Below are 26,255 nucleotides of genomic sequence, written 5' to 3' on the forward strand. Positions count from 1 at the left end.
CTGCCTCAGCAGATTAGCTGGGACTACAGGTGCACACTACCACGGCTGGCTAATTTTTGTATTTTTTTAGTAGAGACAGGTTTCACTATATTGGCCAGGCTGGCCTCGAACTCCTGACTTCATGATCCTCCCGCCTTGGCCTCCTAAAGTGCTGGGATTACAGGTGTGAGCCACCGCACCTGGCACCCCCTTTTCCTTTTAATATATAGATTTATTGCTATTTTTAAGTTTTCTATTGGTTACTTTCGTATCTTTAATATCCCTAAATCTGTATTTCTCTTTCTATGAACTGGAGACGACAACTATTGATATAATTTTTTTACTTTGTGATCAGGATATTAATGTGCCTACACCTCCTGCCATCTCCCTTCCTCCTTCCAGCTTTCTGTCAAGTGTTTTTCCAGGTCAGGTTCCCAAGGAAGCCGACTAAGATGGAGAGTAATGTACAGGAAGTTTCTTAGGGAGTACTCTTAGGATTAACACCTGTGGAAGGGGAGGATCAGGGAGGGGAGGGAATAAATCAGAATTCAGCAAATGGAGAAAGTGGGCAGTCTCAAAAAAGGCTTCAGCTAACCCCACAGGGGGCTCTGAGGCTGGTATGGCCTTTCAGAGATGTCCCAAGTTGGGGCAAGAAGCTGGACCTCTATACCTTCAAGTTGAATCATTGATGTGGGCTTCTTTAGAACAGGGGTGACCTTGGTTGAGGGGCCTATCTTTTTCTAAGGCAATTTCTGAGGAGGGCTAACGACAGCCAACAGCTCTCAAGCCAGCTAGGGAAACGGAATTTTTGGTCTTGGAGGAAGATCTGAGCAGTGCATTACAGCACCATCACGGCTGTATTTGTACCTTCCCATTGTCCATTGTTGTTTAGTCATAATTAAGTCATCTGGGCTTTGTTACAGATTGATTCTCAAAGCTGAAAATCAAACTGTGTTTGCAGTATTAGGACGGTATAATAGTATTCAGTACAGTACAGTGTAGGGCTAGGATTCCATCTCCACAATTGCTGCTCTCTCTGGCACACCCTTCTTGCAGATCTCAACGCGGCTTGCCCCCTCACTTCCTTCAAAATTTTGTTCAAATGTCACTTCACTAGTGAGGCCCCGCCTGGCCACCCCATAGAAAATAACAAGCATGCCCCCGTACCCACGCTTTATTTTTCTCCAGACCAAGTATGCCCACCGACATTCTATATGTTATTTTTTTATTTATTGTTTTAAGCTCCACCAAGGCAGGGACATAGAGCCCCAGTGCCACCAACAGCGCCTGTTATACATATTTGCGATGCTTAATAAGAATTAGTTAGGGCCTGGCGCGGTGGCTCACGCCTGTAATCCCAGCACTTTGGGAGGCCGAGGCGGGTGGATCACGAGGTCAAGAGATCGAGACCATCCTGGTCAACGTGGTGAAACCCCGTCTCTACTAAAAAAAAGTACAAAAAATTAGCTGGGCATGGTGGTGCGTGCCTGTAGTCCCAGCTGCTCAGGAGGCTGAGGCAGGAGAATTGCCTGAACCCAGGAGGCGGAGGTTGCGGTGAGCCGAGATCGTGCCATTGCAGTCCAGCCTGGGTAACAAGAGAGAAACTCCATCTCAAAAAAAAAAAAAAAAAAAAAAAAAAAGAATTAGTTGAAGAAATGAATAGGAAAGGGAGTCCTTTTCGATGGAGGAAGAGACCTTCTCAAACCGCCTCATCGAAGGAGTATGGCATTGGGGCTGGAATGCAAGACGTGTGTCTTTATTTATAAAGATAAGAGGGAAGGGCAGGGCTTCCAGGTGAAAGGCATAGCACAAGCGAAGGCAAAAAGACGGGTAACTGCTAGTTATTAAGGGCAGTGACTGAATCGCAATACCCTCAGCAGTTCTCCACCCAGGGGCCTACGGGCCGCTGAGTCTGCGAAACTCGCCAAGTAGCTGGCCCGCCCCCGCTCTGCGCCCGTCCCTCGGCCACGCCCATTGTCGCAGGATGACGCGCAACCCCCAAGGCCCCGCCCCCGAGGGGAGGGACGCAGGGAAGAGACGCACAGACGCACTCCTGCTTCGGCCGGCGCCCGGGCCTTTGGGCCCGGGCGGCGGCTGTGTTGCGTAGTCTTCGTGGGTTCCCGACGTGGAGGCCTGTGTGGCTGCGGCGGCGGCTGCTCAGCGCGCCGCCTGCTGCAGCCTGTCACCACCGCTCCGGAGCAGTCGAGTCGAAGCCGAAATGCCACCGCCCCGGACCGGCCGATGCCTTCTCTTGCTCGGTCTGGTCCTGGGCTCCGTCTGCGTCACCCTGGGATCCCAGGCACAGGCCAACTTGACCACAGGTGACACTCACGCCCCCTCTGCCATTTCGTCTCCATCCATCCTTCCTTCCTTGTTTATATCCATTCTTTTTACCCTCTCTCCCTCCTACCATTCCTTCTTTCATCCATCCATCATTCCTTCCCTCCCTCCATTTTTCACTCCTTCCTCCCCTCCATCCCTCCCTTCCCTCCTTCCATCTGTTCATCCATCCTCCTTCTGTCCCACCATACTTCTCTTCCTCTTTCCCTTCCTCTTTCCCTTCTGTATCCATTTTCCCCCTCTCCTTTCCTCCCTCCATTAGTTTATCCTTCCTTTTTACCTTCTACCCATTCATATTTCTCTCTCCTCCCCTCCTCTCCATCTTTTCTTCCCTTCAGCTATTCATCTTTTCCTCCTTTTCTTCCTCTATCCAACCATCTGTCCTTCCCTCCATACATCATTTTCTTTCTTCCTAAATTCTTTCCTTTCCATCATCTTTCATTCACTATCTCACTCCCTCACCCAGGTTTGAGGCCATGGCCAAAGCCTAACCCTGCCACCCAGGACTCAGGCTTCCTCCTGGAGCCGCACTCCCACCCTTGCTGAGGCACAGCTCCCTCCGTGGCTGGGCTGTTCAGGGGCAGGGTCCAGCCTTGGGCCTCTTAGTACCCTGGCGGTGTCAGTGCAGGTGCCTCATCAAAGCCCCTCTCTCCTGTGTAGATGCTCTGAACGTTCTTCTCATCATTGTGGATGACCTGCGCCCCTCTCTGGGATGTTATGGGGATAAGCTGGTGAGGTCCCCAAATATTGACCAACTGGCATCCCACAGCCTCCTCTTCCAGAATGCCTTTGCGCAGGTATGTCTGAGAACCTCTAGGTGTGGGTGTGTGCCTCTTCATGCGCTGACGGTTGGGGAGGTTCAGCTATTGTTAGATGGCGAGGATTGTGTGGGACATCTGGAAAATGGTGGTCGAGAACATCTGGTTGTCCACTCACGGGAAAGCTTGACCTCCAAGGGTGCCCTGGCCCTAATGTGCTCACAGCAGCCCTGGCCAGCTTTCTCCCAGAACGGGGGCTTGCCTGGTGCTCAGAAGGAAGGGGTGCTGCTGAAGGCCACCCACAGGTCTACCGACCTGGCCTCAGGTGAGAGCCAGCCACAGTGGGTCTGCTCCCTAAACCCCGTCACGAGTCTGCCCCCAGCAACACTGGCCACTCTGTGTTTCTGTGGAGGCCACCGCATAGGAGGATAAAAGCCTGTGGAGGCCATCACGTAGGAGGGCGAAAGCCTGGGGAGGTCATTGTGTAGGATGATAAAAGCCTGGGGAGGTCATTGTGTAGGATGATAAAAGCCTGGGGAGGTCATTGTGTAGGATGATAAAAGCCTGGGGAGGTCATTGTGTAGGAGGATACAAGCATCTGCTGGGTTGAGGGGCTGATTGCTTCCCTTTCTCTCTCCCGGAAGACTCTGTCTGTTGCCAGGTAACGCCCAAATCCCAGTGGCTGGTTTGAGAACTGCATGACTCAGCTACCAAGCTGTTTGCCAGGGGCCTCAGGAGGGCGGTTGCTTGGTTACTTACGAGGCGGCAGACTTATTTTGTTGTGAGGACGTTTACCTCTGCTTCTGCTCCCTAACAGCAAGCAGTGTGTGCCCCAAGCCGCGTGTCCTTCCTCACTGGCAGGAGACCTGACACCACCCGCCTGTACGACTTCAACTCCTACTGGAGGGTACACGCCGGAAACTTCTCCACCATCCCCCAGTACTTCAAGGACAATGGCTATGTGACCATGTCGGTGGGAAAAGTCTTTCATCCTGGTACTGCTCCATGTCCAGAGTCTGGCTTCTCGTTTTGTGGTGCTTGAATCTTCCTGGGGATGGGGGGTTGTCTTTGCAGAGCCTCTTCTGGCTGGGCGAGTGCCCCGCTATTCAGTGCTTCCTTTCTAAAAAACTGACTTCTCAATTTTGCTTCATGTTCTCACCCGAAGTGAAAAAGGGTAGAAAGAACTTTGTTTCCTTTCATAAACCACTGAGGGTGTGCTGTTAGGTCCTTCAGCTCCTGGGGTGGTAGAAAAGACGCCGCCTGGGGAGGTGGCAGTGTTGAGTGCAGTCCAGCTCTGGGCCCCACCCTCTTCCCTGCAGGGTACCTGTCAGTAAACCTAGGGGTGGGGTGAAGACACCTGAGGGCCTCCCGTGTGGCCAGCGATGCTGACTTGATGCCCAGTGAGGGGGCTGTGCTTAGGCGGGGGCTGCTGCCCACTCTGGAAATTAGGTCAGAAAAATGAGTGTAATCTGGTACCCAGGGTGTATAGGGTGCCAGAGACTTACATTCCTGACCTCAAATGCTGCCTTATAAACTGGCTCTCTTTAATGCTAATATGGGGATAGTGAGAAGCAAACAAACTTTAAAACTTTTTATTTATAGAAGTAACACACGAGAATTTGAGGAAGAAAATGGAGAAAAAAGTATTGGAAGACAAGAGCCCGGGCTTATCCTTTGGGATGATGATTTGAATGTTTTCAGTAGCTGTTACTGAGCTCAGTGGTTCCCTGGCAGGCGTGGCAGCCTTCTACAGGAACGTAGCTGGCCAGCCCAGGTTGAGACTCACATTTAGCTCTACTAAGTCAGGCCAGTTTTGGAGGTGAACCTGTCAGGAGTCCTATTGCACAGCTAAAAGCCCAGTGTCAGAACTTTCTACAGTGTGGTGTTTCCTACACCCTTTGCCTGAGTGCAGCTGGAGGGAAGTGATGATTTTGGAGAGGAGGAGGCACAGCAGAGGGAGGAGGTTGCGCTTTGGGAGGGGAAGCCAGGTGAGGACTCAGTGATGTTGCTTCACCTCCTCCCTCCTGATGATTCCATTTTGGCATCAGGCTCTAAGCGCCATGCCCTTCCCAGAGAACAAACCTTTCCCTGCAGCCCTTGTGGGAACACATTTTTTGGCTGAGTTTTTGTTCTCAGGACCTTTTTCTGTTAGCACTGGGCCTGCTCCAAGATGGCAGTAGCCAGCACTGAGCGCCAGGTATGTGCCGATACCATGCTGGCCACTCCTTTCATCCTCCCGACAGCAAGCAAGGTGGGTTTTTATTATCATCATCATTTCCCAAGGAAGACATGGAGGCTCATGGAAGTCACGTAGCTTCCAGAGGTTGCAGGGATGCTAAGAGGCAACATCAGGATTTGGAGCTGTGGTTATTGGCCTCCTGTGTGCTCTTTCCACTGTGCTTGCTCTGCTCATAGGCCCTCCACACACTGCCCTCTTTCTGTCTATTCCTGCCTCTTCTGGTGCCCCCTATTGGAGTCCCACTGTGTGACTGCTGCTGATGCCCTTTCTCCCGAGGTTCTGCCTGTGATCCCTTCTACTCCTGGCTAACTGCTACAGGCAGCACTTCCCTTCAGATGCCTCACAGGCCTCACTGGCTCCTAGAAGTCCTCCCCGCCAGTCCTCACGTGACTCACAGTAACCTCTGTGATTGGAGGATCCCCCACTTGGCACTTTGATGCTTTTGAAAGCTGGCAGTCCTTCTTTGGTTTCGAGCACTGTTATATTGTCTTTCCGAATACACTATAAGCTACTAAGCTTAAGGGTGGGTTTCTGCTTCATGAGTGAACGCTTGAACTTAGAGTTCTAAGACATGGTTTTGAGTCCTGGCTCCCTCATCTAATATCTGATAGCATTGGGTAAGGCACAGACCTTGCCTAAGCTTCCCTCCCCTTCCCCCATCAGCTACCTGGTGGTGCCGATGTCTCTGCTGCCTCCTTCATAGGGTGGGAGATAGGTTTCAGCATGGGCTCTAAGGAGCTGGCTGATCTTGTCCTTGTGGGTCCCTTCCACAGAGCCTAGCACAAATTATCAGGGCTTAGGGACCAGGAAGTCAGATGCTAAGTTCTCAAATAGAAACCAGAGAGTTTGGCTTTAGAGGGGACTTTTTATCATCTGGCCTAAGGTCCTGATTTTGTAGATGAGGAAACTGAGCCCCAAAGAAGGGGAGGTTCCACTTGCTCGTTTGTTTACAGTTTTAATTATGGGGAGTGGGGTGTTGAAAGACTTGTCATGTTTTATTTAACAACTTTTTTTTTCTTTCAAGGTATATCTTCTAACCATAGTGATGATTCTCCATATAGCTGGTCTTTTCCACCTTATCATCCTTCCTCTGAGAAGTACGAAAACACTAAGGTAAGTCTGTGAAAGTGACATTTCTGAAGAGGAACCACTTTTTTCTTTGTCAGATAAACTACTGGGTATGCTGCATGTTCTGTGCAGCTGGTTATATACCATGAAGTTGTGGGTTTCGTTTGTGATAATGTCTTCACAGAGGTAAGTGTTGGGATCTTTAGCATTAGGCCCAACAGGTGTGGTGGCTTCATTTTAGAAGCTGGTGGGTACTACTTGTTCTAAAACCTTGGGCGCTAATGTGTCAGATTCATTTAATGGCTCCCTGGTGCTCACTCTGGCTGAGGCTGAGAGTTGTAGGAGATGCCGAGACACAGAAGGGAGAAAAGAGGCCTGAGCTCCAGGAGCCTCCGCCCAGAATGGGAGAAAGGCATGCCGTGTGTCTGTCTGACCTAACGTGTATGTTCAGCAGCTGAGAATCTGACAGGGGTTTTAAATTTTTAGAGCATTATGAAAAAAAGGAAGCTACAAAGAAAATCTTGGTTTGGAGGAATCCCAAATGTATAAATGAAACTAAAACCTACATTTAAGAAACTCAGAAAAGCTGCTGGAGAACTGAGAAGTGACAGTAAACATTGTGTTGGGAAGGGTGAGGGTTTGGAGGTGAGGTGGAAGGTATTGTTCTAAATTCGTGACAGCTTTGCATTTTAGAACAGAGTGAAAACTGTGGGCTCTGGCCTTTGGCTTGTGGCTTGAGTAGGGAAGATCCCATCTTAATTCCCTGAAGCCATCTTGCTCCTTTTTAGTGGCCTCACGTACAAATGCCCGGTCCCTGCCGTAATTGCCCCCCTTACCCATTTTTTCTCAAAGTGGCTGGTCTGACAATACTAAATCCCCCTTGAGTGCTGCAAATCATGTATATATAGATGAACAAGTGGTCTGAGGTGGGTGCTGGGCTGTCCTCCCCACGGGTGGGGTCAGCAAGGCAGGGCTGTGTGAAAGGGCAACATTCTTTTTTTTTTTTTGAGATGGAGTTTCGCGCTTGTTGCCCAGGCTGGAGTGCAATGGCGCAATCTTAGCTCACCACAACCTCCGCCTCCTGGGTTCAAGCAATTCTCCTGCCTCAGCCTCCCAGGTAGCTGGGATTACAGGCATGTGCCACCACACCCAGCCAATTTTTTGTATTTTTAGTAGAGATGGGGTTTCTCCATGTTGGCCAGGCTGGTCTTGAAGTCCTGACCTCAGACAGTCCACCTGCCTCGGCCTCCCAAAGTGCTGGGATTAGAGGCATGAGCCACTGTGCCCGGCCTTTCATTCCTTTTTATGGCTGCATAATTGTCTGTTGTACCACATTCTGTTTATCAGTTGATCACTTGATGGATATTTGGGTTGTTTCTATTTTTTGACTATTAGGAATAATACTGCTATCAACATTTTTGTACAGGTGTTCTTATGGGCATATATTTTTAATTTTGGGGGCATAATAACTACGTTTAACTGTTTGAGGAATTACCAGACTGTTTTTCAAAGTGGCTCCACTATTTTACATTCCCGCCAGCAACGTAAGAGAGTTCTCATTTTTCAGCATCCTCGTCAACACTTGTTATTTTCCATCTTAAAAAATTATAACCATCCTGTTGGGTGTGAAGTGGTTTTGATTTGCATTTCCCTAATGACTAATGATGTTAACCACATTTCCATGTGCAATTGGCCATTTGTGTGTCTTGTTTGGAGAAATGTCTATCCAAATCCTTTGCTCATTTTTAACTGACGTATTTATCTTTTCGTTGTTGAATTAGAGATGGATTTTTTTGATAATTAGTCTACTGGGGTTTCTTTTAATTAGTTATGATCTAGAGAAAGAGTATTAATAGCAAGAAACTAAGTGCTAGTGGATTTCTGGCCCCTGCCTGGAAAACAAGCTGCATTTTTCTGTTAATAGTTCTACTTCTGATGTCTCTGTTCAGACTGAATGACTAACGTGGGAGGGGCTGGTTATGTGAACATTAAATCTATGTGTATAGCCTTCATGACTTCCATTTCTTGCATTTAAAAAGCTGATGTTATGTATTTTGTTTTGAAAGACATGTCGGGGGCCAGATGGAGAACTCCATGCCAACCTGCTTTGCCCCGTGGATGTGGTGGATGTGCCCGAGGGCACCTTGCCTGACAAACAGAGCACTGAGGAAGCCATACGGTTGTTGGAAAAGATGAAAACATCAGCCAGTCCTTTCTTCCTGGCTGTTGGGTATCATAAGCCACACATTCCCTTCAGATACCCCAAGGTGAAGAGCTGGCTGAGGGCTGATCCAGCATAGCCGCCACAGCTATGTTGTTTGTTGAGGGAGGGATTTGCACAGGGAAGATGGCAACATCCTGCCATCCCCAGGCACCATGATTGCCTGATGAGCACTAGTGTACTCAGTGGGGTGAAGATGGGATTTAGAGGTCGAAGCCAAGAACGTGTAAGCATCTTGTAAGAAGTGCTTGGCTTTCCATTCCCTCCGCTGGAGGATTTACTTTCCTTTCCTTGAATTTATTGAGCACATACTGGGTTGGATGGTGAGATCATCACAGAGAAGTGAATCAGAGCTGGCTGCCAAAGCCTATAATAAGGGATAGCCCTTGCTAAACAGTCCCAGGGAAGGTGAAGCCCTCTTTAAAAACTGCCTGTCCCCCTGAGCCTGTCAGGTTAGATCCTCTAAACACAATGCACTGCATTGCTTCTTGGAACCTCGAATCCTATACTTGCTTGTATGTCATTTGGAGTATATAGTCTTTTCTGTTTTAGAATCTTTTTCCATTTTTCCCTATCATGTTTTACGTGGGCCTGAGCATCCCATCCTTTTGACTTTGCAGAGAATGCCCGTCACTTGTAATGAGAATAGAGGCCAGCAGTATGCTCTTTGATGCTGCAAGTATCTTGCTTTGATTGGCCCAGGGGATCTTGCCTTCCTAGCAGGGGGTGTCAGCCCCCTGGATAGAAGAAGGCTGTGAGGTTCACCTCTCCTGCCTCTTTGCAGAAAACAGTTAACAAAGCTGGCTTGGCTGTGATTCTTTGAAAGGCCTGCTTATAAGTCTAGCCCTCGGCTGGCATCTGGAAACTTTGACTTCCGAAGTGTTTCAACTATTCCCAGAATTGGCTTACTATGCTTAAACGTTTAGACAAACATTATGGTTGATGCTGAACCCCTCGGTTTTTTTGTTGTTGTTCTGGGAGCCTGGAATTGTGGTATGTTTCAGACAGACAGTGCCTACCTGACTAGCCCCAAATAAAAACTGGATGATGAGGCTTTAATAAGCTTCCCTAGTTAGCAGCATTTTACATGTGTTGTCACACAACTCATTGCTGGGAGAAGTAAGTGTATCCTGTGTGACTTCCCTGGAAGAAGACTTGAAGCTTGTGCCTAGTTTCCTTTAGAGTTTGCCTCATGTGCCTTCTTTCCTTGCTGAGTGTGTTTCACTGTGATAAATCATAGCTGTGAGTGAGGCTAAATGCTGAATCCTATGAGTTCTTCTAGTGAATTACTGAACCTGAGGGTGGTTTTGGGATCCCAACACCTAACCATACTTTTTCTAGTCGGGCATGAGGCGGGGACGGGAACAGAAGGGCATCTGTTTGTATGAAGGAAGAGAGTGGTTGCTGCTCAGTTTGTAGGAAACAGAAGTTGTATATTTCGTTGCCATTGGCATCTCATGAGAGTAACTTAAGGCTGTACTATCCACATCAGGGACGAATACATGGGGAATGTGAGTGAGCCACCATGTAAATGCATCACAGGCTTAGCGAAAAGGCAGTAGAGACACTACTAGAGCCACAATCTTGTGCTTTTGCCAGAAGAGTGGCAACCTTGCGGCTGTTTTTCCTCAAGGAATTTCAGAAGTTGTATCCCTTGGAGAACATCACCCTGGCTCCCGATCCTGAGGTCCCTGATGGCCTACCCGCTGTGGCCTACAACCCCTGGATGGACATCAGGCAACGGGAAGACGTCCAAGCCTTAAACATCAGTGTGCCCTATGGCCCAATTCCTGTGGACTTTCAGGTATCAAGGACATGGTTTGGGGATGTATTGAACACTGATGACATAGTGTCATAGCTGAAACCACTCTTCTTAGTAGGCACAACTCCATCTCTAATGTCTTATTAAGAGCGTTCTTTGTGTGAGTTATCATGCAAAGTGCTGGGGTGGGGGTGTCCTCTAGGTGTTTAGGACACAGGCAGTGCTGGGTGGATCAGGACTCTCTCAGCCAGTGTCTTACCTTCCAAAGAAGGGAATGTCCAGAGATCTGGTGACTTGTTGCCTGTGGACACGGGTGGGGAAGCAACCTGGGTGACCACTCCTAACCCAGGGGGATACTGTTTAATTCAGGTGACAGCTCATTAATTGTAGAGTGATGGGCAACTCCCAAGCTTGGTTTGCTGGTACTTGTAGGTTCTCTCTGTGGGAAAGCCTACCCTGGCTAGTTGTCACTCTCAGGGGGTGGCTTGGTGAGCAGGGCCTTGGTGCAGAGGGAACTGGGACGCCATCGTGGCCAGTGCCATCTAGCTGTGATGTCTGCCATTCCTTTGCCATGATTTAGGGGCAGAGCAGCCACACAATTAGAATCCTCACATTGACTCATCAGTCACCCTTTCTCCCTGGAGAGAGCAGAATACATATGACTAATGTTCTTTGTGGAATATTCCACACAGAACCCTCCCCTTCTCTTCTCGCATGAATGCTGTGGCAGGCAAGCTATAGTGAATGGAAGATGGCAGTGTTTTCAAAGTGTGCTTCCTGGACTACCTGCCTCAGAATTGCTGGGAGGGCTTGTTGGAAATGCAGAGTCTTGGCTCACTCAGATTTACACAATTGGAAACCGGAGGTGGGGAACCTGACCTGACAGCTGACATTTCTAATAAAGAAAAAGAAAAAAAAAAAGCACACCAGGTGATTCTGATGCACTCAGAAGTTTGAGAGCCACTGCTATAGTGTATTGTTTAAAACGAACACAGAACAAAAGCACCACATGCAGATATCCCTTGCTTTATTAGTGACAGTCACTTAAAATGACCCTTCAGAATGGACTATGTGCCAGTAAGGGCGCCGATTCATTTGTGCTGTTGCCGTTAGTCCTCATGGGGACTTAGTGGTCTAGGTGAGGAAACTCAAGGCATGAGAGGTGTGCTGACTTGTCTGACAGCACCAAATTCGTGCTGGGTGGAGCTGATTCATCCCCAGGGACTGTAACTCCAAAGCCCCGTGGTTAGATTTGTTGGTTCCCAGCAGTGTGGGTTTTAATTCATGTGCTACCTCACACCAGCTGCCTAACCTCTGCCAAGTCATGTTACCTCCCTGAACCTCCCTGAGTTTTCTGCTCTATAAAACCAAAACAAGGTGGGTAAAGTTTTTCCATGATAACATCTACTGTAGAGATTTTCAGCATGAACCAAAGAGCGCACATAGAAGTGTGTAGAACCATGTCAGCTGCATGGAGCGGTCTCTTTCAAGTTCTCTTGGTCCCCTCCTTACTTGGTGGATAGCATGGCCCAGAGGGCCTCGCTGATGCATGCATGTGCTGGTCCCAGCCCTGTATTCCCCTTGAACTCAGGCCTGCTCACTGTCCTCTTGCAGCTTTGCATCGAAGCCCACCTCACTGCACTCTTGAGCCTCTCAGTTCTGGGCCCTCTCCAGCTCCAGCCTTCTAACTCAGCTCCACAGGAGCCAGTGACTTCAGGGGCCACACTCAGGAGTTTGTTGCCTGCTCCTTCTGAGTCACCATACTGACCACAACCTCTTCTAGTACCTTTCTTGCTCCACCTCATGGGGATCGCCAGACTGTGGATTTCTGTCTCCGCCTTGTGTCCAGGGCCTGTTGGCTTTGTTGCTTCCCTAAATTGCTAAGGCCTGGTAGCAGGTGACTTACTGTTCTTCCCAGCCGCTCAGCTCAGCATACTTGTCCATTTATCCTTGCCCCTCCTGTCATACCCTTATCATTAGACATTCCAGCGACACCCTCCACTCTCCAGTCCAAGTCCTGAAAGCTGCTGGAGGAAATCCATGCCCCCATGAAGCAGGGAGGCCCTCAGATGCCCCGCCTCCAGTCCCAGCAGCCCAGGCAAGCTCTGCTCTGCTCAGCTCGTCTCACTGGTCCTCTGCAGTTGCTCTGTTTGCTTGACTGCTTCTCTACTCCCTTTCTCCTCCCCTCCATGCCTTTGCCACCCCTGTGCCCATTTCTCAGTGGACAGCACCTTTCCTCTTGTAGAAATGGAGTCTGCTGGACAGCTACAGGGAGGGGATCGGATGGGATGGGATGGATGTGGGTGTGCATCCTTGCTGTTCCCCTTATCGGCTTTGTGACTCTGGGCAAGTTAATTAACCCTTCTGAGTCTTGGAGTCCTTAATGTGCCATTCAGAGGATCAGATGCCACCTAGCATGTACTTGGTGAGTGGGCTCTAGTCATAATCTCCGTCACCGAGATCTGCAATTTTGTGTTTGCATGTTCTGGGCTCGAGGCCTCTTCCCTAGACTCCCCATACTGTCCCCGCTTCCCACGTCTGCAAGCAGAATGAGCAAAGTCTTCTCACCCACCTTCCCTGCAGCCTCTCCATGTGCTCTCATACCTCCCAGCTGCAAAAGTGCCGCCCCTATTGCCTGTGCCTGTTTCTCCTTCCCACTCCATCACCTGACCTCCAAGGCAGAACGAGGGCATACGGGGCTGTTCTGGCTGTGTCTGTGGCCTCATTGTCCATTTGTTCTTCACCCTTCTCTATGCACACTTCCGCCTCCCCAACCCATTAAACTCTCTGACCTCAGCACTGACCTTAGTGGCCAATAAAATCCATTTGTGTGAGTCCTGACCTTCCTTGAGCTCCATGTCACTTTCTCACTGTTGGCCAGCTCCACCCCTTCTGGAACTGTTGGCCTCCCAGGCTTCCTTTTTAGACTTCTGGCCCCCCTCTGCTCCAGGCTCCCTGACAGTCCCCTCTTTCTGTGTCTGCCACTTAGGTGCCGCTTCCCAGGCTCCCCACTGTGTCCTTTCTACCCCTTCTTCCCCAGCTGGGCTCAGTTGAGCCTTGGCAGATGACTCCAGAACTATTTCTTCAGCCCAGGCCCCACTCCTGATTTTCAGATATGTGTGTTCACCTGCCTGCAAGAGCCATTCCCAGGCAGATGACCCTGGAGACCTCAGATCCATAGGCTTCTGCATGGCCAGGCCACCACCCCTGCCCTGTCTCTTCTCCTTCCTTCCTCCTCCTCTTGTGCCCCCTGCCCCCACATGCCAGCAAATGTGTCACCAGCTGGATGTGAAACCTGGAGCCACCCTTGGGTTCCTCAGCACCTCCTCCTGCTCTGCTCCCTGCCCCCATGTCTACTTGATCCCCCTAAATTCCTCTCACATCCACACAGTCCTCTGGATCCTTCAGCACATGCTTCTGGACCGCTTCAGTAGGTCTTGCTTTCTTTTGTTCATTCAGCAAGTGTGGTGGGCACCTCTTACATACCCAGCAGTGGTCTAGTACCATTTTGTCTAAAGCGTCTGGAATCTGTGTCTGTGTCCTGTTGCAGCAGGACTCTTAATAACTTGTAGCCCAGATCACATCAACTTCTCGCCTTGAGAGACCTCAGTGACTCCATTGACCTAGAACTTGGAGTCTCCCCTCCCTGGATAGACCTACCAGGTCCATATTATCTGACCTGGACCTAACTTTCCAGTCTGCCCTCCCATCTGATTCTCCAGTCACAGGGGCCTACTCATTGGCCCCAAACATGACCTGCTATGTCACAACTCCACACCGTTCTGTGCACCACAGCCCCTGCTTGGAGCATCTGAGCCCCATTTGTCTGACTGCAGTGCCTCTTGACAAATGCTAACTCCTCTGTGAAGCCTTCCCTAAAACTCTCAGTCAGATTTGAGGGCTTATTCTCCTGTATCAACTGTGGGCCTCACCGATTATTATGTATTTTTCTGTCTCCATGATCGTGTCCTCATTGGATGGGTGGCTCATTAAGGGTGAGGACCTTGTCTGCTTACTGCCTTACATCCAGGGGCTAGCATAGGAAGGAGGGAATATCTTTGTATAGGACACAGCCATCCTGACAGGTGTCTTTTGTCCCCAGGAGGACCAAAGTTCCACAGGTTTCACACTGAAGACTTCGTCTCCCAGAAAGTATAAGTAGGCCAGGATTCAGCGTAATTCTGCTAGGAGGCTAGATGTAGCTCTTTTCTCTTGACTGCAGGTGAGGTGAGAAGCTGGCGGATCCAGCTGATAAGGCAGGGGCTGGTCTGGGAAGTCACAACTCTCTTCTCACCCCTTGTTGGGGTGGAGGATTAATCTTTGTCCTTAGCATTTGTGGACCAGGCTGGGGATGAGAGCCCAGGAGGGACCAGTGACTCATTTATTTCAGGACATGACCTGGCTGTTCCCAAAGTCCCTCTTGAGTTCGGGGACTATGAAAGATGTGCTGCTCTCTGGTCTTTGCCTTACTCTTCTGCCTGCTGAGAGTTTGTTAGAAATGAGCTCCACGTAACAGCCATGGTCTATGAAGAGAAGCAGTTGTATCCTGCTGTTGGGTTAGAAAGTGATCAGAGGAAAAGGCTCAATCAGCATTGTTATCTGTTAATTTATGAATTTTTTTCCCTGAAAAGAGCTGTTGAAGTCCTAACCCCCCCAGTACCTCAGAATGTAACCATATTTGGAATTAGGGTTGTTGCAGATGTAATTAGTTGAGATCAGGTCATATTGGAGTGAGGTGGGCTCCTAATCCAGTATGTTCATTGTCCTTAGAAGAGGGGAGAGAGACACACGGGAAGAACACACGAAGATGGAGACACAGAGTGATACAGCTGCAAGCCGAGGAGTGCCAGAGACTGAGGGCCACCTGGCAGCAGGGAGAGGCAAGATTCTTCTACTTAGAGCCTTCAGGGAGAGAATGGCCCTCCCACCACCTTGATCTCGGACTTCTAGCCTCCAGAGCTGGGAGACAATACATTTCTCTTGTTTTCAGCCTCCCAGTTTGTGATACTTTGTTACGGCAGCCACAGGAGATTAACAGAGCTGAGCTGTATCTTTGTGACCTTTACCAGAGCATGTGTGGGCCTATGTTTGGAGGACTGAAGGGATTAGTTTCTGTGTACATGTTTATCTCTTGGAGTCCATCAGAATATGTGAAGGAGACAGAAGGGAACAGTAAGTGACACATTAATCCACTGTGATCTGTGCCCTAAAATGAAATCTGATTTGCTTAGAAATTGATCTTATTTTTAGACCTAGAGATGTTGCTGTGACTCCGTGGGCGAAGCGATACAGGTGGTAGGAAAAGGAGTGTTATGTCTTGACTGAGAAAATCATTAAGGACATCAACTAAGTGGTTGGGATTGAGAGAGATGCTCAGGCAAGCATTATCTCTGTATGCCACAGCAATTTAAATGGCAGTCACTCTCATTATTTTATTGTTTTAATTTGCAGCGGAAAATCCGCCAGAGCTACTTTGCCTCTGTGTCATATTTGGATACACAGGTTGGTCACCTCTTGAGTGCTTTGGACGATCTTCAACTGGCCAACAGCACCATCGTTGCATTTACCTCGGATCATGGTAAGCAGTTTGAAATTCCCTGGTGACTCAAAGTATCTGAACTTTCCTGTGAAACATCCTTTTCAAAATTGCTATTGCCATAAACATGGGTGTGTTCTCTTTTGTGAACCAGTGGTGCCTTGAGTCTGGGATCCTGGGGCATTTTTATGATCAACATGTTAGTCCTGCCTGAGACCTTTACCTTAGATGCTTGAGGGATAGATGTGGGTGGGCCAGGGAGGGGCTTGTAGAAATTTTTTTTTTTTCTTGGTGAATGCAGCAAGAACCCTCCATTTGTGTGGCAGAGCTCTTATAACCCCCATTTTTAACCTGGGGGGTTTGAAGACTTTTAGCTTGAGTGGAGAGGATCCAGAACAATCCTTTGGCAGAGCCCAGCAAGCTCTTCAGGCCTGGCTCCAGCCCTCCCACCCCTATTCCGACTGTCTTCTGTGCCGAGAGCCTAGGCTTTTCAAGTCTTTATCTCCTCTAAGGCTGTTTCCTTCTTTTCCAAAAATGGAACTATCTTTTTAAAAGCATTTTTTAATTCTTCCACATTCCAAGAGCAGAGAATAAAACAGCAGCTCCCCGGTTTCCCACTCACATAGTCTTGTTCCTCTTATCTTCACCCACTCCCCCATCTCCCAGTTGTTTTGAAGCAAATCCCAGATGGTTCCATTTTCTGATCGCTATCTCTGAAAAACATTGCCTCTTTTGAAGTATAACCATAATACTGTTATCATACTTAGAAAAAGGAAAATAATTCTTTCATTTCATCAAATACGAAATAGGATACCAGTAAATCATAACATGTGCTTATCGTAAAAAGAAAAAAGGAGACAGATCATATAATCCAAGTCAGAACACCCTGCCCTTTTCTCCCACCTGCTCAACGCTAACAGGTGCCAATGGATTAGGGCTCCATCTGCCAGCCATCAGTCGTGCACTTATGCACACAGGGATATGCATTATACATGTGTATGTTTGTAACATGTATATCACAAGATGTGATTGCTTGTGCCGCGTGTACTGTTAACATTCCCTGGTTTTGTACACTTAATGTCATAGACAATCTCTGTATCATTTCTCAGAAACCTACTTTTTCCTTGTAAAGGTCTACAGTATTTTATTATATATGGAGGTGGCATAATTTTTCACATATTCCTGATGATCTGCCATCTGCCTCTGACCCCTCAGTGCCCAGTTTCCTTTTCTCCATTAACAGACTCTAGTTGTGAGGCAGCTACCGTAGATTACAAATAGCCCACCTCAAAGTCCTCTCCTGGGACATACTCCATCAGAACTGCCTGGGAGCTAGTAAAACATGCTGGTTTCTGCACCTGGTCTCAGAAGCTCGCACTTCTGAGCATGGGAAAATGCACTTTAACAAGTGTCTCAGGTGGTCTGGCCACCTCTCCTCAAGCTCATCATCCCCTGGGCCTCCCTGTGTTGCCACGTCCTCATCCCGGGCCTCTGGGGCAGGAGCCAGAAACCTCCTGAGCTGCCTGTCAAGGTCACTGGGCTCTTGTTCCTCCTGATCTCAAGATGGATCCTTGGGGCCCACACAGGCACATGTTCTCCTTAGCCAGACTTTTCCCCGTATTTGCTCCTGGCTGCAGCAGCACAGGCTGAGGCCCGGCACGAGATAGGTCAATGCGATCTTGCAGTCAGGCAGTCCATAGCTATTTCGGCAGCATGTGCCATGCGCTAGACTCTGTGCCGGGCCTGGAGGCCACTTCTGCCCGGTGCAGGGCAGCTCACAATAGCTGGCAGAGGCCGAAGCCTGCGTGCCGGTATTCAGAGTGCCGAAGAGTGCCTGACTGCTGTAACTTCAGAGCCTCCACGGGTACCCCAGTCAGACTTCTGGGGATGGATTCCTGAGGTCCCACTGCTGGGGTCCCTCACTTTGCCATCCTGCAGGCTTCTCAACCCTCGACCTTTTAGATTCCCGCCACACCGAATCTAAAAGGGACAACGTGACCTCCAAGCTGGTGCCCTAGGAGCCTGCTGTTCATCAGCCCTACCTACCCGTTCATCAGCCCTCGTGGGTCAAGGCTGCCTCATCCTCCCGGAGAGAGTGGAGAGGTCGAGCAGTGGGGCTACTCCTAGGCCCACAGGGCTGACTGACTGGGGTGGGGGGAACCCCCTTTCTCCCTGAGCTCCACTGAGCTATCTGAAAGTTCCCACTGCACTCCCCAGTACTGACAGCCAGAGGGAGGAAGCGTTCGCCACAATCACTGGGCATCTCTGACGGGTATCAAGTCTGCTTTGATTATTGATTGGTAGGTAAGAGCTTCCTCTCGACTTGGGGTCTTCTTAGGCGAGCACTGTCAACTCAGAACAGGTTTTAGCGCTGTTCTGGAGACCACAGACCCTGGGAGGCTGGGACACCATTTGCAGCCCCAGCGTCATCTGTTACTCAGAGCCAGCAACGTCTCGTGCTGTACGGTGTATTTCAACAATTTCTCTAATTTACCTGTGGCAGCCATTGGTGTGTTTGGTTATTTTTATGACACTACTCAGTGTCCAATTTCTGTCATGCGCATTATTTTGTATCAAAAAGGGTGCTGTAACTTTAAAAGACTGGGCATTTCCAACTTGGAGTATTCAAACCATCTTTTGCAAGGGATGTTTTAAATAGGCCGGATGGGTTGTTTTCAATCGGGGTTAAGGATCTGGAATCAGAGGTTTTGGTTTACTTTATCTGTGGTATGTCTTAAAAATCAACCAAGACGTCCTTGGCTGTTTTGAATCTGATGATTGTGTTGCAGTTCTGCAGCGCAGTTTTAGGTGGCACAGACCCAAAACTGAAAACCTGACCTCACAGGGCAGGAGTCAAAAGATCGGTAGGTACAGCGCAGGGCAGTGGTGACACTACAGGTTTCAGGGTTTCCACCCGGTCAAGCATGAGTGTGTCTCAGCAGCGGGGGCATAGCTGTGTGGGGACCACCTCAGAGACCAGCGTTATGCATTTGTTGCTAGTAGTTTGTTAAGATATTTGGGTTTGGGAATTTAACTATGTTTTCTTTTTTAACAGTTTCCGCATTGAGGACAAATAGCTGATTCTGAGTAAAGCAGCATTCAGTTGAAATCACCCTTTCTGTGGTAATTCCAAGTGAATTCTTTTCTTCTAGGTGATGCGTTTCTACTTCCTCTGGTTTTTACAACAGGAAGTGAAATGGTTTCTAAAATAAACAAGCTGTGCTATGATGATTATTCATTTTCTGTGATTCTGTGCTTTTTCATGAACTAGGGTGGGCTCTAGGTGAACACGGAGAATGGGCCAAATACAGCAATTTTGATGTTGCTACCCGTGTTCCGCTGATGCTCTACGTTCCTGGAAGGACGGCTGCACTTCCGGAGGCAGGCGAGAAGCTTTTCCCTTATGTCGACCCTTTTCATTCCGCCTCAGAGTTGATGGAGCCAGGTATCAAATATGCTGAAATGATAGTGCTTGACAGCAAGAGTGCCTTTACTTTGTATGCGAACCACTTTATCGACTCACAGGCTGAGGGGTTACACAGACCCCCCCTTCCTGCCTTGTGTTGGAATTTCCTCTCAACATTTTGTGGTCAGCACATGCTTCCTGAGCATCTCTCACGCTCTGGGTGAGGAAAGAGTGACAGAACTCGAACTGACAAGTATGGCCCCTGTCCACAAGGAGCCTTGTGGGGTGATGGTGCACAAAGGATCAGGTGCAACCCCAAGATGGGGAGGGCTGTGGTACAGTCTACAGGAGTCTGCCCCAGAGCTTAGAGGAAGGGGCTGCCCCCGTAACAGACGAATAGAATCCTTTTCCTAGCTGCACCCTTTTGGCAGGGACTCAGCCTTCTTTATGGGGGGTACATTTTCCATTTTGACAGCTCATCAATCTGGCGAACCACCAGACCTGTGAAATCTACTAGGTGAATCTACTCTGCCCTCCCCAGCAGTGAAGGACAAGTTTACTTTGACTTCCATGTGCCAGTCCTTCAAAGCTTGGAAAACAGCAGCGATGACCCCTACCCCATCCCTCCACCAATACCTTCTCTTCTCCAGGCTGAAATCCCCAGTCCTTCACCTATTCGTCCCAGGGTAGTATTTAGACCCGTGGTTGTCCTGGTCTCTGTCTCCCAAAAAGTTTCAGTTTGACAAAGCACTTCCAGAATATCACTTGGACCAGATACCCTTCCTGGATGTGTGGGCAACCTGTGTGGGTTCTTGTGAGTTCTATCCTGGCTCGATCTTCCCAGTGCATTTCACAGACAAGCTGTGTACTATCTCTGAAATGATGTATGACGTTTGCTCTTTTTGGAGTGCCACTTCTATGAACTACGCTAAACCAGGTTGCCCCCTTTCTGGACTTATGCATTTAATCCATCCTTAACATCTAAATCCTGTACTGTGTATTGATTCCTATTTAAATTTGTCTTGGTTCTGGACCACCATTCTGGCCTTCTGGATCTTTCTGAACTTGCTTTATACTGCCCACTTTCACTTTCTGCACAGCTGATCTGTGTGCACTGCATGCCCCTGTCTTCTTTCATGTCATTGATAGAAAGGTTAACAGTTTCAAGGCATGATGTTAGCCCTTTGTTTGCTGGGAAAGATCTTCGGATTGGTTGAGAATCTTTTCTACAACTTTTGTTGGGAAGTGTTCAGCAATTTAGAAATTCATGTAACTGTACTGCCTTTCAGTTTATTTCCAAATTTTATCTCTAGCCTGTATCTTTTCCCTGAACTTCAGACTTTTGTTTCCAACAGCCTTTCCGGCTTGGCCAGTCTAACATGTCCAGAGCTACGCTTCACATCTTGCATCTTCAGCCTTTCCTTCAACACTCTTCTTGTCCTCAAGAAATGGGACTCGTCACTCATGTCAAAAATATCCTGGAATCATCTCAACCCCTGTTTTTCTCTTACTCCGTACGCGATAGTCAGTCTGTGAGCAAGCCTGTCACTCCATTCAGACTCTGTGTGTACCACTTCCCCTGCCACCGCCTTGGTCCAGACTGCCACTATCTTGTGCTGAAGTACTGTAACAGCTTGCTAAATGGTCTCCTTGCTTGTGCCCTCGATCCCCTTTAGGTTTTCCTCCTCAGAGCAGCCACAGTGATCCCATTAAAACCCAAGTCAAGTCATGTCGCAGCCCGGCACAAGAGCCTGTTATGTTTCCTTCTCGGTCTAAGTAGAAGTTGTCACAGTGGCCTTACGTGTTCTGGCTCCATTATCTCCCTGACCTCATCTTTTTATAAGCATCCAAGCCAGGTGCCTTATACAGCGTCCCACAGCCTGGATTTGTCTGATTCTTCCCACGTGACTGCATTCAGGGTAAACATTTTTGACACGTGTACTACATGGGCTGTTGTATTCTCCCATTGTATCAGACTGGGGGATACTTCATGGCTAAGATGGTAAATTTTTTGGTGTGTGTATTTGACCATAATAAAAAGAGAAGATGAATCTGATGCAGACATCCAGAAGGGAGTAATGTGTGGGGTGATCCTGTGGCTTCAGAATGTCCTGTTCCTCAGCATACTTTGGTACCCAGTGGTTGTAGCCTCAATTGATGATCCTTGTCTGAATCAGTTACGACATTGGTGGTTCCAAAATTCAGGTTGTTTTTAAAAATGCCAGCACGCTGTTGGGACCTTAATTTTGCATCCTGCTATTTGGTTGGATGTGTAGTCAGTGCAGGGTGAGGTGGTGAGGTGGTGGTGTTTCTAAACATCTGTTGGTAAAGGTAAATGTTGTAAATTAAAAAAAAGAAAACGCGTGGCGCCCAGACAGTTCCTTTACTGATCCTGGACGACCGGGACATGCTTTTATAATGTGACCCATTCCGCTGTGTCATTTCTTGTTTCAGGCAGGCAGTCCACAGACATTGTGGAACTCGTGTCTCTTTTTCCCACGCTGGCTGGACTTGCGGGACTGCAGGTTCCACCTCGCTGCCCGGTTCCTTCATTTCACGTTGAGCTGTGCAGAGAAGGCAAGAACCTTCTGAAGCATTTTCGATTCCATGGCTTGGAAGAGGATCCATACCTCCCTGGTAATCCCCGTGAACTGATTGCCTATAGCCAGTATCCCCGGCCTGCAGACTTCCCTCAGCAGAATTCTGACAAGCCGAGTTTAAAATATATAAAGATCATGGGTTATTCCATACGCACCATAGACTATAGGTATACTGTGTGGGTTGGCTTCAATCCTGATGAATTTCTGGCTAACTTTTCTGACATCCACGCAGGGGAACTGTATTTTGTGGATTCTGACCCACTGCAGGATCACAATGTGTATAATGAGTCCCAAGGTGCAGAGCTTTTCCAGTCGTTAATGCCTTGAGTTTTGCCAACCATGGATGGCAAATGTAATGTGCTCCCTTCCAGCTGGTGAGAGGAGGAGTTAGAGCTGGTGGTTTTGTGATTACCCATAATATTGGAAGCAGCCTGAGAGCTAGTTAATCCAAACATGCATGGACAATTTGGCCTGAGAATATGTAACAGCCAAACCTTTTCGTTTAGTCTTTATTAATTTATGCTTTTTTAAAACAGTTACAACTTATTTATTGAATAAATACAAAGTAAACAAGCTCAAATTATGTCATTTATACCTTTGAATACCAAGACCATATGTAATAACCAAACATAGCATTATACAGAAAGAATACTTTGATTATTTGTGGAATTGAGTGCATTTCAAAAAGTAACCATATATCAAACTAGACACCAAAATAAGTTCCTGATTATTTTATTTATAACTTAATAATATATCTTATGTAGCCCAATATATTCAAAATATTATGTTAACATGTAATCCATGTTTCTTTTTCAAATCTAAAGTTAATACCAGAAGCCAATGTCTTAAAGTCTATCTTTTATTTTTGTTTTTAAGACCATGGGGCTTCAAAATGTCGAGGTAAAATACGTATGAAGTAATTAATGTAGAATTTGTACATCAAATAATAAATAATGCTCAATAAACTAGAGATATGAGATGTGTAGGAAATTTGGTTAAACTTTTTTCAGATACTTTCTGGCCCAAATAATAATTTGTTAGCAAATAATATTACCCTTGAACTCAATGGCCATCTATTAAAAGACTGTTCTTCACAGTGGAAAACATTTGAAGATGTAACTATATCCATGGATGGATTGAGTCACTCAAAACAGTATTCTTCTTTAGGGATGATTGGTTGCAGACGTGTTTATTCTGGAGGCAGAAAATATCCTACTTTTAATTGCTTATTTAAGCAAACATTAAATTCTAAATATTTTGAGGACTGTTAGACTTTTCATTAGTGTAATATTAGGTCATTTTCAGCCTGTCAGAATGTAGTTATATATTCTCTAAATATGAAAGCATCCAGAAGGGCCAGTGATAGTAAAAAGCTTAGTGTATATAATCTTAAAAGGGATGGAATATTTACAATTCATTAACATGCTTAAGCTTGTCAGTTATCAGTAGTCATCGGAAGTGTCAACAGCTTTCTAAATAAATATTAAATATCTAATGTCCTGTAGTGAAGGAGTAGTTTTTAGTAATTTTCTCTTTACAGAGTCTTCAGTGTTTCAAGGTAAATGTTGGTGAAACAAAATACAGCAAACTATATTAAGTTACTGCAGTGTATTAATTGTTACCAAAAATGACAAGATATTATATTAAATCAGTAAATTTTAGATTTTTAAAATTAATTAGCCTATAATAGAGGTACACATGGTAACACAGTGATCTTCTAAGCAGTTAAGCGACTGACTATTCTGGCAACACTTTCTCCATGACTGAAGGGCCTTGTTCATCTCCTGATCCTGAAGCTTGTGTCTCTTTTGGAAGCCTCGACTTTCTTTGGTTGATGGCTTCCGTCAGCTTTTTCTTTGTTGTTCTTCTCCTCGTGATTGCTGTCATCATGTTCAGTGTGACTTTTACAATACAGTTTGTAAGTTCCTTATGACATATTTCAGTGCATTTGGCTTTATTGCCTACTCCATAGCTCCTTACCTTGGCTTGGCTTAGAGAAACCATATCTTTGTGGCTTCATATAACCTTTCCCTAACCCCACTGAGCTGTACATAACTTTTTATTGGTCTTCCAGTTACTTTATTTGTACAAATCTCTGTTTCATTTGAGCAGGGGTTCTTTTGGATGGTTTAGCTGACAGCAGAACTAGAGACATTTTGAATGGCCCTCGTTCAGTGGCTTACAAACATGAGGGAGCATCAGAACTACTTTTTTGAGGGACTTGTTAAAACCCAGTATGTATGAGGCCGGGCATGGTAGCTCATGCCTGTAATCTCAGCACTTTGGGAGGCTGAGGCAGGTGGATCACTTGAGGTCAGGAGTTTGAGACCAGCCTGGCCAACATGGTGAAACCCTGTCCCTACTAAAAATACAAAAATTAGCCGGGCATGGTGGCGCATGCCTGTAATCCCAGCTACTTGGGAGGCCAAGGCAGGAGAATCGCTTGAACCAGAAGTTGGAGGTTGCAGTGAACCAAGATCATGCCACTGCATTCCAGCCTCGGTGACACAGTGGGACTCTGTGATTTTCTTTGGAGACTCCTAGATTTTCTTTGGATTTGAACTGAATTTGTTGACTCCTGGCAAATACCTCCTATGAGCTGTTTCTTTACCCTTCATTTGCCCCACAAAGACTTACCTGGAGCTGAGCAAAATATTTTTGGTATGGAAGTCACTAAGGCAGTCAGCCCCTTCCCCCCCACTTCCATTGCCATCTTCTCAGTCCTTTTCCCTTTCTTTCCAAGTAGTTGACCCACCCCTCCTCTTTCCTCCCCTGTCCCTAAAAGAATCCATGTGTCTTCCTAAAATCTCTCTTTGATCCTGTCCTTTAATAACACCGTCAGTGCCTACTACTGGGTCTAGACAGACCTCTGCTGAGCAGTCAGAGTCTTCCCTGACTCCACAATGCCCCTTTCCTTGGCCGACCAGTGTGACAACTGGTCCCCACCTTTCCCTTGCCTATCCCTGCCTCCCTCCTACTAGGTTGTCCCTTCCCTCTCTTCACCCATTCATTCATGTCCATTCTTCACTACCGGGCTTCCCTCCTACCCCCTCTAAAGGAGGCTGAGGTTTTTGTGACTCTCTAGACTGTATTGTGGGATGGAATGAATGTTGCTAGAGAATCTTGTGTTCACTTTACTTTAAATAAGTATTTTTTTCCTAATTATAAAATTGATGTGTCAGTTATGGAAAAATTAAAAAATAGAAATGCAGGACAAATACATGAATATCGTCAGTAAATATCTTGTCTTTTTTGGGGGTGTGAATTTTTTGCCTTGTGATCATATTGTGTTCTTTATCATGCAATTTATGTTCTTTTTTCACTATTACATGTGGTTATTACAGATTTTCACAAAGACACTTTATATTGCTGGTAATGTATTTTATTGTGTAGTCTTACAATTTACTTAATTTTCTTTCAGTTATTAGAAATTTAGGTATTTCCAGATTTTCCGTATTGTAAATAATGCTGTGTTGATCAATTTTCTGAATACATGTTTTTGTGTATCTCAGTTTGTTCTCTTAGGATGGTCTCTCAGTGCCAAGTTGTCAAAACATCTCGGTTTTGCTTCTCTTTCTGCTCTCTTGCTGCCTTAGTGGGTAGTAAACTGAAATATAAAGTAAGCACACATACAAACAAAGAAGGAAACCGAAATAAGTACCCTGATGGTAATAGGTCAAAGTGGTAACCTGTTTTAACTTCTCATTCTTTGCGTATTAGTGACCTTGATCATAGTTCTCTTTGTACGATGGTTGGGCATTTGTATTTCCACTTGTGTAAATTTGCCTTTAAATTTTGGTTATGGGTTTCACCTTTTAATGTAATCAAACAAATTGATCTTTTCCTGTGTGATAGCTTTTTCTGTATCTTTTCCTGTTATACACACAGACCCCTCCTCATCTGGAGATTGAATAAATACTCATTTTTCTTTGCATTGTTTGTGGTTTGGTCTTATAGTTACGGTGTCTCTCCACCCCATTATCAGAGTAACATATGTTTATTGCATAAAATCTGGGACATGTGAAAAATGAAGATGAAAAACCCACCATTTGAGACATAGCCACTGTTGACATTGGTGTATTTCCTTTCACCCTTTTACCTGCCTACAGACATATACGCAGATGTGGACATATTTAGCTTTACATAGCTGCATTCTACTCATATAATCTATATCTTGCTTTTTTGATCTAACATAAAAGCAAGATATAGTTAGCTTGGCTTTTTATGTCATTGACAGTTCTTGGTTAACAGCTGTCATGGCTGCACAGCCCTGTTTCATTCATCTTTTTTTTTGGACCACTTTCTCCTTATCCATTCATCCACCAATGGCCACTTGGGTAATTTCT

At 46.8% G+C, this 26,255-nt stretch overlaps 1 protein-coding gene across 4 annotated transcripts; it reads left to right on the plus strand.

The window, feature by feature from the left end:
- Nucleotides 1-2,159: 2,159 nt before the first annotated feature.
- IDS (iduronate 2-sulfatase) lies at nt 2,160-25,843 on the plus strand. Of its 4 annotated transcripts, none has more exons than XM_021667839.2 (9): nt 2,162-2,300; nt 2,980-3,116; nt 3,895-4,072; nt 6,341-6,429; nt 8,451-8,651; nt 10,239-10,409; nt 15,819-15,945; nt 19,175-19,348; nt 21,764-25,843. In XM_021667839.2, exons 1-9 carry the CDS (start codon nt 2,198-2,200, stop codon nt 22,234-22,236), a joined length of 1,653 nt encoding a protein of 550 aa, XP_021523514.2. In that variant the 5' UTR covers nt 2,162-2,197; the 3' UTR covers nt 22,237-25,843. The 4 variants fall into 4 exon arrangements, with proteins under 4 accessions (XP_064216771.1, XP_021523514.2, XP_021523516.2 ...); XM_021667841.2 differs by having other exon boundaries at nt 21,768-21,990; XM_064360701.1 differs by lacking the exon at nt 19,175-19,348 and having other exon boundaries at nt 2,160-2,300.
- Nucleotides 25,844-26,255: the final 412 nt, after the last annotated feature.

Source organism: Aotus nancymaae, unplaced genomic scaffold (genome assembly GCF_030222135.1).
Source record: "Aotus nancymaae isolate 86718 unplaced genomic scaffold, 86718_ANA_hifiasm-v0.15.2.pri h1tg000004l, whole genome shotgun sequence".
In the NCBI taxonomy this organism is placed as follows: domain Eukaryota; kingdom Metazoa; phylum Chordata; class Mammalia; order Primates; family Aotidae; genus Aotus; species Aotus nancymaae.